This window comes from Peromyscus californicus, unplaced genomic scaffold (genome assembly GCF_007827085.1).
Source record: "Peromyscus californicus insignis strain IS unplaced genomic scaffold, ASM782708v3 Scaffold_18__1_contigs__length_77618521, whole genome shotgun sequence".
Taxonomy (NCBI): domain Eukaryota; kingdom Metazoa; phylum Chordata; class Mammalia; order Rodentia; family Cricetidae; genus Peromyscus; species Peromyscus californicus.
Window position 1 is genome coordinate 52,278,514 of NW_026294480.1, and position 19,903 is coordinate 52,298,416.

The 19,903-nt window shown below is 45.2% G+C and overlaps 2 protein-coding genes across 7 annotated transcripts in view; one reads left to right on the forward strand and one right to left on the reverse strand.

Annotated features, from left to right (window-relative positions):
* Mast4 (microtubule associated serine/threonine kinase family member 4) overlaps nucleotides 1-8,803 on the reverse strand; it is a 590,473-nt gene extending 581,670 nt beyond the window's left edge. For all 6 annotated transcript variants that reach the window (XM_052743383.1, XM_052743380.1, XM_052743379.1 and 3 more), the window contains exon 1: nucleotides 8,285-8,803. In XM_052743383.1, coding sequence (XP_052599343.1) covers nucleotides 8,285-8,641 — 357 coding nt within the window. In that variant the 5' untranslated portion in view covers nucleotides 8,642-8,803. The remainder of the gene's footprint in view (nucleotides 1-8,284) is intronic.
* Nucleotides 8,670-17,252, forward strand: LOC128113602 (glycine-rich protein 1-like). The gene is made up of 2 exons (XM_052743396.1): nucleotides 8,670-9,034; nucleotides 13,255-17,252. Exons 1-2 carry the CDS (start codon nucleotides 8,670-8,672, stop codon nucleotides 13,331-13,333), a joined length of 444 nt encoding a protein of 147 aa, XP_052599356.1. The 3' UTR covers nucleotides 13,334-17,252.
* The last annotated feature ends 2,651 nt before the right edge of the window (nucleotides 17,253-19,903 follow it).

Genomic DNA, 19,903 nt, shown 5'->3' on the forward strand with positions numbered 1-19,903 from the left:
GATCCACATCTGACAGAGCTAGTTAACTCATGCTCATACACCCAAATCAAATTGGGCTCACTTGGGAGGTTGCTCTGTGCCGAAAAGTGTTAAATGACCAAGTTCCAAACGTTAGAATTAAAATTTCATTTTCCACATGACAGCCTATGAAATCAGTAAGGAAAAGGAGCCAAATGTGCCGGTGTCTCTATCTTCTTTCTGGCACGCCCACCTTCTCCCTGCAACTTCTAATATCATCACAAAGCATTTGGGCTGAAAGGTTCAGTGGAAGTAAGTACCATAATCAAAATTATATTGACTGTGTCTGAGCGGAGAATTGATGGGCGAGCAAAAGACTATGGGCCTGGGATACAAATTTCTAAGCTGTCGTAGACACGTGTCTAGTTAGAAATATAACTCATTAAATAAGCAGGAAAACTCCGCAGTGAGAGAAGCTACAGAAATCCCCGGGGGACTTCAGGCAGGTTCTACACCCTTCCATCACCAGGAGGCAACACTGTGTTGAGGATGCTGGCCGCAGTCCTGAGCCTACATTTTTGCTACATTTAAAGGATGATTTCTCCTGACCCTGGGAGACATGTCACTACTGTGCAGTCCTTCCCAGGAATTCTGAGACAGGTGAAGGAGCACAAATATGGGAAGACAAACAAGTGTCCAGAGCTACAGGAGCAGCGGCCCCTTGCTTAATCTTGTGTTTCATACTAGGCTTTAGCCTATAGTAACTAAGATTAGCATACTGTGTCACGGAGAAGCAATGGGGCACACAGAAGACTGCAGAAACCTTTGAAGCCAATGAGGCAAAGCTGTGCAGGTGTCAGCCTGAACCAGTGCAAGGGCAGGAGCCCAGTCACTAGGGAAGAGAAGAGCACAGCCAGCCGATCCAGCCGTCTTTACATAGAGCCAAGGGCTCCTGGATTACTGTAAGCTCCAAGGTGTATACTGTCTCAAAGGGAGGGGGCGGAATTTTTTGTTGGGTAACTTTGCATAGATGAGTTCTTGAATTTTCTCAAGTTCCACTGAATGTCCAGATTTCCCCCTCTGGGAAGTTGGGGTGGCTTCTGGACTACAGTTCTCACCTCTTTACCCCAATACTTGTGTGAACTGGATTTGACTTCCAAAGCATCACCCGACCTCCATCTTACTCCCTTCTCAGTTCACGAACCTTCAGTTGGAAAATCGGATGAAGTTCGAGTCATCTTTCCTGCCTCACCACACAGCTGACATCACCCCTCGTCTAACAACCTCGTCATTTACATATTCATAGAGTCCTTAAGGATACTAATTGATAACTGATCACTAAGAACAGGTTCCACGTGGAAAAGAGAGTCAGCGTCTTCACAGAAGGGCTAATGAATCATGCACCATAAAGTTTGCTGGTACTATCTCATAAAAATGTTCCACCCATGAAATTAATGGTGATATGTGTTACATATCTACCTACACGGAAAGAAAAGAGACTTCCAGACTACCATCAAGATGTCCTAACAGCACAGTCCACCCAGGGAGCAACTCTGGGTCTCTGCTTATCCCTTTCTATGATAGCGATGACACCAACATTCTTCATAAACCAGCCATCCCCATCCTCAGGAATAGAGCAAACATCCTCTGGAATGCTTAATAGATGCCATACATCATGCTGGAGATGAACACGCGGCATCACATTCTTTCAGTGACCCTCTGCAAGAGGTAAATGGACTCGGTATTAATAAACCTAGATGAAGTTGTCTTTTCTAAGTGACTGGACTAGGATGGGACCATGACTCCAGAGCAGGGAAACACTAGCTGTTTGCTCTAAAGGGATGAAAGAAGTGAGCACAAGCCCTTTCCAGACAAAGCCACAGAATCCATGAGCATGATGAGAAGTGACAGGGCTGTCTTTTATCTGAAAACACAATCTTCTTTTCTGAGAACATACTGTCACCTCTGCTCAGCTCTCTCCTAGTGTGGGCCACATGACTATAGACCCTTCCTATTATCTCTCCAGTTTTCATATCTGTACCCCACTTCCATGCCCTCCCTCAGAAGGCCAAACTAAATAACAAGAACAAATGGATCAAAACAAAACCCATTGAACTCACACACTGTACCCACTAAATCTGAGTCATCAAATAGATTCTCCCCCTGCTCAAAAATATTAGCAAGGTGTAAATATTTGCCGTGTCCTGGAATACCAGATGTGGCAAAGGAAAACTCCATTCCAATAGGAAAATCCACTCCAACAAGCCAGACTCTGGTAGTATATGCTGGGAGATGTCTTTCTGTACGCTGTGAAAATATGTTGTTCCCATTGGTTAATAAATAAGCTGCTTTGGCCTATGGCAAGGCAGCTTAGAGGCAGGAGGGAAATCCAAGGAGAGAGACGGGAAAGAGAAAGGTGGAGTCTGGAGAGACGCCATTTGCGATCCAAGGAGCAACATGCCAACTGACCAGTAAAGCCATGGAACACAGTGCAAAACATAGATTAATAGAAATGGGTTAATTTGAGTCTTTGCCCTGGAGGAGATGGGAATGGGGGATGGGCTGGGGGGAAGGGAAGGGGGCCAGGAGGGGGGAGAACAAGGGAATCCGTGGCTGATATGTAGAATTAAATTATATTGTAAAATAAAATAAAATTTTTAAAAAAAGATATAAGAGCTAGCTGGCAAGAGGCCAGCCATAGACTATACAGTTTGTAAATAATATTAAGCCTCTAAGTGATTATTTTATAAGTGGCTGCAGGACCCCAGGGCCGGGTGGGACTGGAGAAACCTTCTGGCTACAAGTACATGTTGGCATGCTAGCACTATGATTCCTGCCCACAGGGACACAATCTCGGAGCACCCTCCCCCAGGTTATCCTCCAGTAGATCTGTCTCTACACTTACTATGGAAATGAGCACTTGTAAGGTAAGACCCTCCTCTGAAACTATTCTTCTCAAAACCCTCGAAGACATAACACAGAGAACAGCAGCTTGATGTTCTCTGGAATCGATCGACATTCTTTGCTGGCCATCTTTCATGCGTACTTACCTGGAGTCCCTGAACTACCTCCTCCCTCCCCCACTCCCCATTTCATCCACACACTAATCATTACCAGGCCACTTTCTCACATTATCACTTCCAACTCAGGACCATGTAAACAGGCTGGACCTTCAGTTCTCAACACATGGGCTTTGAGATGCCTGACTTCCTGCAAATACAAATCTCAACAGGCCACACTTCCTTGCTTCAAATCTTCCAATGGCCCCCAGTGCCCTTATAGCATGAGGTCCACGGGGCTACCGTACTCCTCAGCTGTGTCTCAGCTCTCAATCACCTGCTCCATGCTCTCCTTTCCTCCATGCCAAGCAGGAGGCCCACAGTCCCTGCAGGAGCTGTCTAACTTGGCTGCCGTCGGTGACCTGCCTCACTCCGGCTCATTCCGTTCTTCTCCTCCATCTAACTTCTGCTCATCCTTCAGGTTTCAGCTCATGGATTCATGCAATTTGGCCACAGACTCCCTCAGAGCCTGCTGCCTCAGATGTCACCTCTGTCACTGGCTAATAAATAACCACCGTGTGTTTACGCCTCGCTCCCTCAGTGCATGAGAAGCTCCGTGATGTCAAACTCCGTGATGTCTGCCCGGGACGATGCCTCAGGGCGGGATTACGTATACATTCGTAGGCTGACTGCTGTTTTAATCTCATGGCTCGCACTGAGGAATCGAGTCAAAAAGTAGACTAAATAATAAATATGCCAAGATTCATGCACTTCTCTTTTCAAATTATGTAGCTTCTGTGGTTAATAAAATATAAAGTCTATGAAAAAGCATGTCTGAATTCATGGTTTCTTTTTGCTATTTATTCTCATAACCAATAAAAATCTGAAGCCCAATTCAGATTATATTACTGTCATGTGGGGAACCCCAAAACACAATCATCCCCCAAATGATGTTAAAGGAAGTCCTCCCATCTAGACACCATTTAATTGAACATATTAGAGACACTCCCCAATAGTGCCTATAGTTAATAAGGGACACTTGCCCAGCTTTTGTCAATAAAACAAGTCCCTTGGTACAGCAGAATATGACCAGCTGACACACAGTAAATCAGCAAGCCCTTCAACTACACAGCCCCTTCTAGCCATTCGGGGTGGCTCTGGACACTTCAAATTCTAATACACAGACTGAAAAGCAGGTGTGCCTGATTTTACTGTGCTCCCATTTATTGAAAAAAATACAAAGTCCTGATACCTAATACCTCTCCTGTAAGCTACAAGGTGTTTGTTTGCTTGCTTGTTTATTTTAATGAGTAAGGAGGAGCCACAAGGTTGACGCATCTGAATTCACAACAGACAAAATAAATAGACATATGGTCAGTCACCCTTCAATCAAACAGACCACTAGTTTCATCATTCAACATACGTTTACTAAGTTCCCGATCATTTATTAGAGGCAGGTGCTAGGCATCCTGGGTAAAATTCCTGTGCTCAGTGAGTTTGCCATCAACAGCTACCAAATGATACCTTTTTGGGACCATAAGGTACTTTGGGAAAAATACAAGGTAGAATGCCTTTGAGTCATGTGGTCCTCCAACCCCCTCAACCACCTCAACTAAGGCCCCAGGGCCTTGTACCTGGGTAAGCACTCTACCAGTGAGCTAAATCCCAACCCCTTTTGTCTTTTTTTTTTTGAGCCATGGTTCTTAACCTTCCTAATGCTGTGACCCTTTGATACAGTTCCTCATGTTGTGGTGACCCCCAATCATAAAATTATTTTCATTGCTACTTCATAACTGTAACCTTTCTACTGTTATGAATCATAATGTAAATATCTGATACGCAGATGGTCTTAGGCAACCCCTATGAAAGGATTGTTTGACACCCCCAAGGGGTCATGACCTACAGGTTGAAAACCACTGCCTTAGAGGCAAATTGCTTAAATGGGGGGGGGGGGCAGGGCGCTCAGTCCTCCAACCTAGATTGTCGATCAGAAATGAAGTGTGCAACCCATCAACATACAGAACCCCACATCCACAGGTCTGCAGCCAGGACATAAGGCAGATGCCACATTGGTTTGTGCGTTTTTTGTTTTTAACAAAACTAAGTCACCCATCTGCTCTGACCCTCATGTGTTTAATATTAAGTATAAAAATAGTTGTGTTTGTAGCTCAGTGGTAAGTGCTTGCCCAGGGCATGTAAGACTATAGATTTTATCCCAAGAGCACAGTATAACAAAAGCAAATTAAAATCTTAGAAATCTATCAATGCCAACATTCAACTAGTTTTTAAGACACCAAAGCCGGCAGGTCTGACTGAAGCATCTGAGACTTGGTACACGTACACATGTATTAGTAGTGAGCTAAACCATGAGACACTGTGACCCTTACTAGAGATATTCAAAACAGCTTTAACAAGGTTGTCAAAAAAAAAAAAAAAATCAGCACTGTAGGAACATGCTAGAAACCAGAATTTCCTTGCACTTTAAAAACAAATACAGTGAGTTAGTATTTTTAAAAATTCTTTGGGGGGAAAAAAATGAATCTCCCAAGCTACACAGCAGTTTTTAAATTGAAATGAATGCCTTTCTATTCTAGGAATTGCTCTTAAGCCTGTTAACGTTTTCTAGCCTGGGCCGTGCTACAGTATAGCTAACACTACCAGCCCCAGGTGCTTGTCACAACGCAGCCTGAAATAAACAGAAAGAATCCCCCACACACACTTGTGAAGGGGGAACAAGCTGAGAGCTGGAGAAACCGCTCAGCAATCAAGAGCAAGTTCTGCTCTTGCAGAGGGTCAGAGGTCACTTCCTAGCTCATGGGGGGTGGGGGCTTAACAACTGCTTGTAACTCCAACTTTAACACTTGCACCCATGTGCACACACAGCATGCACATCGTTTTAAAATAATAAATCTGTTTAAAACGGGAACAAAAACCTCGGATTCTCTCAAAGTAGATAGTACATAAATTATGCATTAACGAAATAACAAGTCAGCCCAACTTTGAAGTTCGATTTCGCAAAATTTTATAGGCAATAAACTCAAAAGTCAATGCTCACTGATATTTACTTGGCGCTAAATATCAGCTACTCTGCGGAGATTAAATCAGATGATGCCTACGGGTGTGTATAAAATGTCTAGAGTGCTATTGCTATTGCTCCCATTTAAGAGGTGAGAAAACTGAGGCTGACAGAGTCCAACGGTCCATAAGCACATGCTTCCTCAAGCTGACAGAACCAGAAGTCAAACACAGGTGTGCCCAGGAAATGGGGAAAGGGGGTACTTTTAGTCTGCCATTTCTGAATGTTCTAGAACAGTAATTTAAAATGTGTGCTTTTCCTAAGGAAAGACCAAAGAGTTTTAGTTAATTTCCCAAAGTCATAATTCCACAAAAGGCCCAATTCCACAGCTTCACCCAGTGTACCACATCAGCACCAGTGTGGATATATGAGCTTTCACGCCCCTCCTCAAGTTTTATTACTTCTCTGCTGCTGAAATAGGGGAGCCACTTCCAAAGCCACTTTGGTTTTGTTTCAAACTTGTCAGGGCAAATCAAGATTTCACTCCACCATCCCCCTGGTAGGCTAAGGCATGCCACGAATTGCCACGGACTGGCACAGCACTGTCTGTGAACTTCCACAAACAGTGACCAAAATCGTTGGGCCATTCTACTCGGAAGCACAAAATACGTTTCACTCAACCAATCATCACTGCCTTGCCAGGGAAATAAGACACCGTTATATCCACTTCGGAGAAAGAAAATCACTGTCACTCTGAGTGGAGACGATGAATCAACTATACAATCAGGATCAAAAATGAGACCTTACCCGCCCCCAACCCCCACATCTTCAAGACTTGTGCATACCACATTAGCTAAACAGAATCATTTATAGCCAGTTACCCAGAGGCAACATGCTAGCTACATCAAAGAGAGATGTACCCATCTGCACTGTTCTCTGGCAGCATCTAGGGTGGGTGTGTCACTCAACCAACTCCTGGAATGACTAAACTCAGTCTGGAATTTAGAGCTATCCAAAATTCCAGGTCAGAAACAGCATTCTTGTCAGAGTGAACTTTACCTTGAAAGTCTCCACTTTTGACTACAGAACTGAGCTTCTAAGGAATGAAATGCACCCAGACCTCACAATTGAGAAGCAAAAGAGTTCTAGAAAGCAGATCTCCAGACACCTGTCTGTGATTCCTGCAATCCCACAGGCATCCAGGAATGGGTCACGGTTACCACCAGAGCCTTGGCCAACCACCAGTCAAGGTTCCTTCCATCTTTGCCAGGCTGGGACTTGCCTCTGCTAGCTGTGGCCAGATCTGGTCCCTGCTTCCAAGCCCGGCACACAGGGGGCTAGTACCAGGACCCTGGGCTCTGTTTACTTCTAGGGACAAAGGCAATTGTTTCCTAGTGCTAACCCCAGCAGAGACGGGGAAAATACCAGTCTGGCACTGCGGAATTAATTTCACAAGGAGACTATGCTAGGGTTATGTTTTATTTATGGCCTTGTCTGATCAAGATGATTTCTCCCACAAGAAACATCCAAAGCAAACAATCTTAAAGGCGTGGAGAATCTTCCTTCCCTGTCTTCCAAAGAAGGAAGGAAGAGAGAAAAGCAAGCCAGATGTAGCAACCTAGGGGATCACGAAACTCAGTGTGTCAGGAAGCGAACCACAAGTTTTGGATGCACAGCCTTCCAGGAAATGAGGCTGGACAAAGTCCTCTGAAGAAGGAAAGATGCATTCTACACAGTATCCTACAGCGCTCCTCTGGACACTGAGTCCGAATGGGAGCAGTAGGTGCTCATGTCTGTGCGAAGACAGGCTTAGCGTGGGGAATCTTCCTCTGCCCGACGACGGAAGGTGAAGTGATCACCAAAACCATCCACGGGCGGCCCCAGGGAACCCTCCAATCCGACATCCCAATAGTGCAATTCCACAGCCGCCACTCCCACCCGCGTCCTACGTTCCAGGTCTCCTGCTCCACCCAAGACTTCAGGAGTTAGCACTCCCACTTCTAGAAATCGGATCTGAGTTGTGGGGATGAGCCAAGCTTTCAGATCACATCCTGACGCTCTGACGCTGACAACCCAGCAGATACAGATAGGAAGGGACTGGCTCTGTGACATTTCCAAAGCACACCGTCGGGTAGCCCCTGTAGAAAAGCGCGCGGGGTCAACCACAAGAAGTCAAGGACCCAAAGAACCGTGACTATCCCAGGCTGGTGACAGAACGCCTTTAGTTCCCCTCCCCTCTCCAAAACACCGGGACTGAGGTGTCCCTGCAAACGGGACCTGGAGGGTTCGGGATGGGATAGGCGGTGCCCACCTCCTCGTCCTGCTCCTCCTGGGATGCGCTGCTGACCCGGGGTACCGGCAGTACCGCTCCTCCGGGAGGCGGCAGCGGCAGGGCAGGAACTCCACGCTCCAGCGCCACGCGCGCGGGAGCCCACGCGGCGGGCAGCCGGGTTCCCAGGGCGCCGCCCGGCGGCCGCGGCGGCTGAGACCTGCTGGAGAAGCGGCCGGGCTCCCCTTCCTCCGACAGAGTTTCCGAGCCGGAGGACGACTCCGCCGAGGAAGCTCCCTCCGAGGACACGGCTGCCGCCGGAGGGACGAGAGTCCGAGCGCCGTGGCTGCTGCAGCCGCGGGGCACCGGCTCGGGCGCCTCGGAAACTTTCTCCCCCATGTCCCTCTCCGGCCCGAAGTGCCACCCGATGGGTGGCGGGGCGCTCGGCGCCTCCCGGGGAAGCCCGGGCTGCTGGGCTGCGTCTGGATCACGCTGCGGCTCCCGGGCTGCGGGGAGCGCCGCCGGCGACTACATGACCGCAGCTGGGCCGCAGGAGCGCGTCGCCAAGTTCACGGCCGCCGTGTCTGGGCTGCTGACAGGGACTCGCGCGCGCAGGGCCATGCCCGCCGCGATCCGCGCTCCGCGCTGCGCCCGAGCCGCCGGGACTGCGGCTTCTCTGGCTAAACCTGCCTCCGGGACGGAGCGGAGGAGACGGGCAGCCCGCGGAGCCAATGGCAGCGCAGGCGCGCCGGTGGGCGGAGGCTACGGAGCCGCTGGCCGCGCGGGCGTCAGGTAGGGGAGGTGGGGCCAGGCGCGGGGCCACCCGATCCCCCGGGAGCTCTAGGGGCGCGGGGCAGCCCCACGGCGCGGGACTCGGTGGGGCGGGCGCCGAGCACGCAGGCTCAGCCCGGGCTAGGACTCCGAAGTGGCCGAGGGAGTGGCCGTCCGTCCTTGGGACGCGGGAGGGAGATGGCCGAGTGAGGTCAAACCTTGGAGAACGGGACTTAGTCTCCTAAAAGTGAAATCGGGGGGAAACTGAGCCGGAGGAGGCTTCGCGAAGAAACGGAAGCGCACGGCCACTCACGCGCGCGCTCACGCTCCCACCGGTGTGCAGAGTGAAGTCGGTGATGGAGCGAGGGCGTCCGAGCGGAGCTGATCTCCAACCCGCTTTCTGGTTAAACTTCTTGGGACCTCAGTTTCCTGGATTGTAAAGGGAAACGTTAACGACGGTGTTGTCTGGCAATAAGACTAGAGCAAAATAGTCAGCCGAGTGCTTGGCTTGAACACAAGCCAAGGTCTCCAAAGATGATTTTATGTATTTCTGCTGAGAAACTAAAGTTAAGTCAAAGACACGCGCCTGTAGCAAAGGAAGAAAACAGCTGATGCCTTGTGTTTAGGACCAAGCTTGTTAAGAACGGCCCTAGCAGCTGTCTGCGGTTCTGCTGCTGGGTAAAGACACATTCCTTCTGACCGGCTTTCTCTAGCCCTAGATAGCAAAACCGCAGCACGCTGGACCTGGCTTCATTTTCCTCCCTTCTAAGAACAAGGAGATCTTCCACCAAAGGCACCAACACAATCACCTTAACCTTTGTGGTGTCTTGAATCCCTGGGAAGCCAGTGCGGAGTTAGGCAGTGAGAAATAAATGATTTCTCTTGCCTTCAGCTCCAGAGCCGTCTGAGCTCCACACTGTGACCCGGGGTATAAATTCAGCCAGCTTCCATTCTGTAGACGTTGATTGAGATGTGTGCCAGTTGGTTGCAGGGGATACAAAGATGAATATGGCAGGTCCCCTGCCCTTGAGGAGCTTGTGGTCGGGGGAGAGATTGATACTGCATAATATCGCCCCATTATTCATGTTTAAAAGCTCTGGTAAGTGCTATAGTGTGTGCCGTGGGAGAAGAGGGGGCGAATTACAGCGAAGCCATTGCAGATCTTCAAGCCCAGGAGTCCTCCAGAATTTTACATTTCTGTCACAATAGGTTTGCCAAGGGTCCTTAAGAAAAGGACTGGAGTTGAAAGCCCCGTTGGCTAATGAGCCCTTTTATGCTACCCAAGTATTTACAAGTGATAATGGAAAAAAAAGTGTGTGTGGGGGGGTACCTATCTAGTCTGGACAGGCGGCTTTGTCCTGAACACTTTTCGTACTGCCTCTGAAGGGAAAAGCAGTAGGATGTGACCCTCCGGCTGCAGACAGCTGTCAGAGTTGCATTGTGACACTTGAGAATGATCCAAGGGGATGGGAAAACCCGCTGAGGTAAAAGGACATTCAAGAGACTTAGCTAAGTGGTGATGGAGAGGCTGAAGAGCGCACAGTGGGGCGGTCTGAATCCACCCCCTGGGCCTCACAATGACTTCCCTTCTTAGAGTCCTGGCCTTTATCTGAGCCCCTATGTGGTTGATTCAGCACAAGGGACTGAAATAAAGATTTAAGCAAGCCATTCACATCAAAGAGGAGGGATTGCCTCTGGGTTCGGGGAAGGGTGCAGGAAGGACACGGTCTGAATCCTAACAGCAGAAGCAGCAGCAGTTTCCTAGAGTCCGAGCTCCTTCTGGGAATGGCCTCACCAAGTCCCGGTGGGCACCAGGTGGGACACATTCTGTTGGTAACACTTGAAGGCACCGTGTCTGTAAAGCCAAAGAGCTGGTCAAAGGTCACACAGCAAGTGAGCAGTGGCGCTGTGGTTGGTATCCTGCTTGGGAGAATGTCACTCAGAACAGGCAGTTTTTTAATCAAGGATACATGTATGTGCATACAAGACTATAAATAGTCATAGAAAAGGAATACTGTTGCCTTGGTTCATTATGCAAAAAAAAAATTTTCCCTTTGGTCACTTTTTTTTTAACCCACAAACATTCATAAGACGCTGCCAGGTAAGGTTTTAAGCACTATACAAACTGTTATACTTAATCCTCATGTTGATCCAGTCAGGTAGCTTCATTTTTTTTTTCTTCTTTCACATATGTGAAATACTGAAATCTAAAACAGAGAAGTTAAGCAGTTTACCTAATGTCACACAGCTAGCAAGGGTTAGAGCCAAGATTCAAAATCCAACAGTAGTCATGCTCTTAACCTGTGCTATTCAAAGTCAAGAACTAAATAGCAATTATTAAACATTTCAAACACTGATCCCAAATAAGAAATACATTTTACATTGCAAATCATGGCACACATATATACACACAGATGCAAATAATAGTTCACCATTTAAGGCTTTTTCTGTAAACAATGCAGCCTGAAACTTTTATTAATTTTTTCTGAAAATAAGCATGCTAGTTGTGATTTATTAAGTGGGTTTCACACTCTGCTTTAAAACTCACAGTTAAGTTTCAAAGCATGCTTGGTCATCACACTTAACAGTGTCTGCCTGAAAAGAATGACTGTAGTTGAGGCTAAGAGTTTCCAGATCAGAACAGGGCAAACTCAAAGTATGGCTAGAAACACAAGGTGGTCAGAAAGTCAGAATTGTTCCCTGAAATTATCCCAAATAGACACACGGGCACATCCTGGGATATGGCTAAACCACTAGGTCCAATGTAGCAGGAATCTTAAAAGTTCTTATTAATAAAATCAAACCTGAGCCAGGTATTGGGGTAAACACTGGAAGATCAGAGAGACAGAACAAGCCACAGCTAACCTCACCTGGCCAACTTTTCAGCTGATCCTGTTTCCTCAGACTGGAAGCCTCTGTGTCCTCATATCTGAATGGCTCTCAGCTGAACTGTGCTGCTCAAAACCTAAAAGCTTAACCAGCCAAATGCTTCTAGTTTCTGGTCCTCACGCCTTATATACCTTTTTGCTTTCTACCATCACTCCCTGGGATTAAAGGCTCGCTTTCTGGGATTAAAGGCGTGAGTCACCATGCTTGGCTGTATCCTTGAACACATGGATTTCTGCCTCTGGAATGCTAGGATTAAAGGTGTGAGTGCCACCATTTTCTAGCCTTTGTATCTAGTGGCTGTTCTGTCTCTGACCCCAGATAAGTTTATTAGGGTGCACAATATTTTGGGGAACACAATACCACCACAGTCCAAGTCAGTTTACACACCAAAATCCTGCAATTCAACTTTCCTGTCTTATTAAAGTATAAATCCCTTTCCCAGGGTCCCCACGAGTGTCTCCTCTGAGAGAATGTTTCAAAAATGTCTGCAACATTGGAGACTTTGAGGCCTGAGATGAGAGGGAAAAGAGTATCCCCAACCTCCACCTCTGCATTTGCTTGCAGGTATGGGGGGGGGGGGGCGTTAAAGACATAGTTCTGACTCCTGTGAGGCATTAACACATCTTCAGATGAAGAACCAGAGCAGCCACAAGAGAAGAGGATCAGAGCAGCCAACACACCAGATGTGTGGCGTTTGTGGTTGAGCACTTGCCTCAGATTTCTGTGTTGTGCTCCTAAGTGATGAAACCATGACCTCTGGACCTGTATGGTCTCTGCTAGTCTCTGCTGTGTGGGCAGAGCAGGGTGACAATGTCAACTCTGACTGGCAGATGAATGATGTTCTAGTACAAGGCATTACCAGCTTCATCAATTCCCAGTACTGTGGCCTTTCTTCCAAGCATTAGGTTTAGGGCTCAATAAAACAGAAATCCATCCTTTTTCTTTCTTCTATAAAATGAGATCATCATAAACTCAGAATGAACCTTTTTTTTTTTTGTAAAAATCACAGTTAATATGTTCCTAACTACTTAATGCACTGAAACCGTTTAACTATCAGCTTGTCTTACGAAAGGTGATAGATTATCTACCTTTGCTGGGTTAGTTTTTCCTCTTCTCCTTTATTTTGTGGAAGCAAGTGCTACAGTACAAAGTCCCAGAGGGCAAGTCGAAGAATTTCTAAATCTTGGTGGAAAAGGCCTGGGAGGAAGGGTGACATGTATAACAGCCATCAGGGGCTCTCACCTAGAAGGTGAGAAGGGTGGGAAACCAAGCTCTGTTAGCAAATGAAAACACGCCTTTGCTGAACCAATTGTGCATAATCTTATCTATTGCGTTTATCTTGTCTGTTATAGGTGGAGTGTGTGCCAAAGATCACCAAGGAAGCAGGGATGCTCATTCCCACCAAAGATGTGGGATTCTGCATTTTCATAAGACAACCCCCCTCCCCAGTGAATAAACATTGGGTATCTGGAAGCTGAGGGAGTGCTACAGATGACCTTCTTTTGGAAAATCAAAGAGATGTTGTAAGGGGCAAACGGCATGGCTCCATAGAACCCAGATAAATGTGACTAACTGCAATTGGGTCTCTCTGGACCTTGTGTTACTCTCCTGGAGACCAGCCACCTTGGAGCAACTTAGCGGCTGGACTAGACTATGCGCAAGCTAAAAACAGCTGGGAAAACTGAGCTAAAAAAAAAAATTAAAAAAAAAAAAAAAAGGAGACCACATCCCCAGAGGATTCTGTTCAAACAAAGTCCAGCATAATGACCTACTTCCCACAGAAGACTCCCACCTTTTGTATCAGTCTTTCCTAAGATGAATAGTCACATCTGCGATTTTTGTTATGCTTTCAGCATGAAAATGCTCTTTTATTATCACTCTCCATGTTTCAAAAGGATGTATCCAAGACCCTTTGCCTGTTGGGTAATAGAAGACAAGGGAAAAAACAAAACGTGGCCACTCCTTTTGGTTCGTTGTGACGGTTTGCTTTCAGAGTCAAACGCTTCCATTTTCCATTTTTGCTTTTTCGATCAATCTCCTTGACTTTGTCCACACTGTGTATGTAGCAAGAAGACCCTTTCGCCATGAACTCCAGCTAATTGGAAAAGAAATGATGGAAGCAGTAACATAGCAAACGCTTGCTTCCTCAAAGCCACAAGGCACGTGCAAACCCACGAGTGATTTTTAAGGTATTTGCTACTGGAGGATATGTGATCTTGCCCTCTTTTCTTTCAGGGAGTGTAGTCTGCCAAACAACCATGACAGAAAAAGCAGAATCCAGTCTCTCGTCCAAATCTATTGGAGCAGACAAAATTCCCAGAGGTTTTAAAGACATAGGAAAGTTAGCAAACACCGATCAGGTCCACTGGTTCTCATCGAAACTGCACATTAGATTCACTTGGGACCTTTACCAAATCCTGATACTGAGTGCCACCCTGGGGATGTTTAGTTGGCTTCGGATGTGACCTCAGGGTTTAACGAGTTCCCTAAATGGGAAGTGATTGGTTTTTAGGGCTGAGGTCATGGAAATAAAAGGTGAGCCTGGAACAATTCATGGTGTCCAAGTTCAAGAGCTGCCCAAAGAAAGATGGCATCAGAAGGTGGAGGTACCAGCCTAAAGGAAATCTTTGTGGCCAAGTCTGGGAGAATTTGAACTCCAAACAATGATGCTGTTGTGTTTTAAATCACAGGATAAAATAAATATCCATGAGTCTCAAGTCTAAATAATTAATGAACCACAAAATAACTACATAGGACATTGTTCAGTGAGAACTGTTCTTACCTAGGGTGTATGAGACCTACGTTTGATCTCCAGCTCTGTGGTATATGCCTGTAATCCCAGTGGAGGCAGGAAAATTCATACTTCAAAAATGTATTTAGCTATGTAACAAGTTCAAGGTCAGTCTAAGATGCACAATACCTGTGTTTTGTTTTTTTAAATGTATTGAGAGAAACAGAAACTTCTTAAAACAGAATTCCAATAAATTTTACTGAGAAAAGAGCAATGAGAGAAATAGATAATACAGCAATGATGTGGAAGGGTGCAAGGATGGCAAGACTCAAAAAAAAAATCTACTAAACTGTTCAGGCTGAAGTTTGAGGACAATAAGATTTGAATAGACCCAGTGTTCTGCAGCAAGATAGTCATCAATACAAAATGAAGGATAGTGACTTCACAGCAGAGGAAGCCAGCAGACACCAACTTAACCATGTAAATGAGCATCACTAATCATAAGACATGTAAACACCCAACCCAATTGCTAGGATAGACAACATCATCTCTCTAGTGCACGTAACAAATACACACAGCCTCACTTCATCATGAGAACATATAGCAAACCAAAATGAGGGCATTATAGAGAACTACTTCAAAAGTATCCAGGTCACGGAAGAGAAGAAATGTGTGAGGAGCTGTCACACAAACTCAGAAGCTACAAAGAAATGGGAGATCCTAGAACAGTAGAAAATGACATCAGTGATGTCATTTTGACATCAAATACAAGTTTTAATCAAATACAAGTTTGGGTAAATGATATTGGGGCAATTTAGTTTCTTATTCTTGATACTTATGGTTATAATTATGTCCTTAGAGGAAGCAGGGTTAGGGATATTAGGAACTCTGTACATTTTAGAACTTTTTGTTGAGTGTAAAACTAGTTGAAAATATGTAAATCAAAAGCAAAATTCCCTCTGTAGCCTTTCAATGACATTTTCCTGTCTTGTTTTCATCAAAAGGCCTTTTTTTTTTGGGGGGGGGGGCAGGAATAATTATATAAGAAGCAGTATCAGTGATACTGGCCAACATCTGTACAGGATAATGTTCATGGTAGGTGCTGCGGGAACACCATTGGAGCATCAACATAATAGCAGATGTCTTTGGAACTGGGCCATGGCCATTGTGCTTTCTTTGTAAGAGTATCTGTGTTACTAGGATGTTTTGCTGCTGTGACAAATAGCTCGGCAAAAACAAATATAAACAAGTGGGTTCGTTTTGGTTCAAGGTCTCAGAGGTCTTGGTTCATTATCGGCTAGCACTGCTGCTGTGCCCCTGTGGTAAGGCAGAATAGCATGGATGCAAGAGAATTTTGCAAAGCAAAATTTGCAGCTCAGGGAAACTGGAAAGCACAGAGAGAGAGAGAGCAATCAGAAGAGCCTACTTTCCCCAGTGATGTCCTGCCTTCCATAATTTCACTACCTCCTGTATGTTCAAATTTTAAATCCACCAGTAGATTAAAGCATTAAGAAAGGCCCTGTGACCCCATCACCTCCTTAAAGCCCCACCTCTGAACACTGCATTGGAGACCAAACCTTCACACATAAGAGCCTTTTGTGGGGAGGTGGTACCATAGCCAAACCATAACAGCATCCCAATCTATTCTTAAGCAATTACCTACATCTACTTGGACAGTCATGGCTTTGTTAATCCGGGAGTGAGATGTTCTTGGATTTTGAATCTTGACAAGTATAACTCGTTGACAGTACTCTTACTAGCTCCCTCTAGAGATGGCTCACCCTCAGTTCTTTGCTGAGACCTTTCCTCCAGCTTTGTTTCTAATCCTGTCAGACACCAATGGAACGACCCCTACTAGCTAAAGTACTGCCACTCATAAGCAAGGGATTCTAAGAAATATGGGTATACTGACCCAAATCCACTGGTTTCCCCTCCAGCTGTGAATAAACTCTGTATAAACAATTCAATGTGTATTATGATACTAAAGTTACAGATGAGTCGTTGGCCTAAATTCGGGTGCTGATTCTATACAAATGTTAGGGAACAGTATGTCAGGTATGAGACAGAATCCTTTTTCCTGGAGGTGGAAATATTAAGATAATCTACCGGCAAAAGAAAAGTCCTGGGAGAAGCAGATCCTAGTACAACATGATGTTGGAACTGTCTGTCTGTCTTCCTACTCAGCGGTGAGAGTCTTGAGGGATAATCGATAGTGGCTCTTACTTATCTAGCATCACATGTGTGCTAAGCCGTAGTGCAATGCCTGACATGTGATAGTTCATAAGAAATACTTGTGAATGAATTGATATTATTGCTGCCATATGACATTTAACAGCTTTACTGAAAATGTGTGTTTATTGAAACTGTTAGATCCATCAATATAAAACTTTCCTACAAGTCTAGGTTGATGCAAAGAACCCACAGTTTTTTTGGAAGGGAAAACTTCTGTTTATTCAGTAAGCCCAACCTGCTAGTGTGGAAGTTTCCTTTCACTGTTCGCCTCTTTAACCAGCCTTCTAAGTGTGGCTTGCAGGTGGTTAAGAATAGGGTGGGATCCTTGAGGAGCTCTTGAGACTAAGACTGTAAGAACTCCCTGCTGGGCACCAAGAAACCACTAACGTTGGGCTGCAATGGGGTGATGCCCTTTTTATATAGAAAGTCTGATTCATATTAAAGTCCACTCATGTATGGGAATATTACAGTGTTTGTTTGTTTGTTTACATTTAGCTGTGTCATAAAATCCATGCAAGGGCCTGTGGCAGGTAAAAAGAAGAAATGAAATCGTAGGGTACTTAGCATCATGAAAGTTGGGGTCTCCGGAAGAACCAAAGATAGAGGCTGTGGAGTGAGTTTGCAGAAACAGGCCTCAGAACCTCATTGCAGAGCTGGCAAAACAGGGAGACGCTGCTTTTGATGACTCCAGAACCATGCTGCCTCTCCACCATCTGTGCCTGCAGCATGGAGGCCCTGCACCCCTTCTGCCTCTGCATGGAATCGCTTCTCTAGCTCTGTCTCTGCATGTGCATCTGATTAGCAGAACTAAGTCAGATGACTATATCCCAGAGGCAAAGGAAGCTGAGAAATGTGGGGGTTTCACATTCTATCTTGGGAAGACAGATTCACACCATGGGGGACCATCACGATGTAAGAGTGTCAAAAGATTTGGCTAACAGGAAGAACCAGAAGAATTTAGATTTTATAGAGCTCCAGTCCTGGATTCATGGTGCCAGTCAGCTCCCCGCAGTGTGTCTTTAGCTGGCAGGTAGATGTGGGCCTGAGCATCAGCTCCAGGAGGGCTGCTCCCAACAACTCACTAAGTGTCTCATACAGGAAAAGAGTGGTCATATATTGAACATAATCTCCATCCCAGATTCTGAGCTAAAATGTTCTGTTTATATTATGTATTTAAACTCCTTGATAACCCCAATTCAAGGGTATCGTTCTCATTTTACAGATAAAGAAACCTGGGCTGAGAAATTATGTCATTCTTCTCAAAGTCACGAGATAAGGTAGGGTTAGGATTTAATCCAAGTTCTGTGTCAAGCCCATAGTATTCCTAATAGATTGAATTTTTAAGCAAAAACCCCATGGAAATGTTGAGGTGGTAATGACTTTAGAGAACATGAAATTATGGGTGCTTGGAGAGGTCATTTATAGCTATCAGGTCTCAAAAGAGACATATGATCCCCAATTTTGATGAACCATTGTGCTCCCCAAACTTATAGCAGGTCAGTTGATAATCACAAGGCAGTCTCTGGGGCCTGGGTACATACACTCCAAATCAAATTCTTTCATTGTGCCAAAAAGCAACCATATAGCAAGAGTTCTATCAACCAAAAATTAAGGGTTTGGTATATTTCTGTTACCAAGGGCATAGTGCCATACAGCAGCTCTCTAGACTTTCCTCATTTTCTATGACTCAAACTTTATGTTCACTGAACAGCAACTCTGCCTCCCTTTCCTCCCAGCCCCTGGCAACCAACAGATTACTTTGAGCATCTCTGAGTTTAGCTGTCCAAGTGAATTTTTTTTTTTTGTTTTTTGTCTGAGCATTTATTCTCGTGACATTGTTTTGCAAATTTAAATTTTAGGGTAGGATCTCCATTTCTTGTGCAAGAATGAGCAGGGGTTAATCCTGATGTGAAAGGTTCTTTCTGACAGATGAGGAACGGCTGAGCAACCAGGGAACATATTTTTCATTTAACTACTCAAGTCCTGGCTGTACATCAGAAAGCCTGGCATCTATTTGTGACTTTGCCACCAACTCCATTTATCAGGGCCTCCATCACCTGTGTGAGAGGGGTAATATAAAACCCGCCATCATTTCCTCCATCAGAGTGTTATGAGATTGTTTTGAAAGTACTTTCATTTCCCCCAACAGAAAGGCATTATAGATCTATATATATTCCTGTTATGACTTCTTTGGGGGAAAGAAAAGCACTTTGGAGAAGTCTTGGTTCACAACTTCCAGGACTGAGTGATTTCGGAGCCTCACAGGCATCCATATGTGGGATATTCTTTATGAAGCAAGGCGTGTTTCTCTTTTCTCCACTCCTTCTGGATCATTTCTTCTCTTCTCATTTGTCATGGTTTTTTTTTAATTCTAGCATAAATAAACCTCTCAAATTGTTTTACCTTGCTGAAATGTTGGTTTAGATGGGGTTCATTATTTATGTCTAGATGTCAATATACATAATACTTTATAGAACACAAAAGCTTTACTCTAAAACAAGGTTAAGACTATTTTAAAATAGAAAGATGCAAAAAAGCCCAGGAGAGTCCCACTTACTGGTCGAAGGCTACACCATAAAAGCCTGCCTAGGAGAACTTCTCAGTGTACCATTCCATGAACAGAGTCGATCCTCTGAGTGTAAAATGTCCCCTTCTTTGCCATCTAGTCCCCAAGCAATCAGTTTTCTAAATGGCATTTTAGAAAGGTAATGAATATCTACTAACACTGGGTGTCAACTTAATTTCAAAGCAGTGGAATGGACCATAAATAAAAACAGCGAGTGATTTCCAGGGCTCCACCAGCTCAGACCCACAGGATGTGGATTACCAAGAGGCTGAACCAAAGCATCTTGAACAAGGTAAAAGAGAGAATAGGAAATATTCTTCATGTTATTGTTATAGTCTGTTTTCTTATGTGTTCTTTTACATAAAGAAATTTACATTATGGTGATAGCAAATAGATTGGTCCAACATATGATATATATTAAGCAGGTGGTAGGAAAGAAGGAGAGACAAAGGAGAACTTGGAAAATAGATTT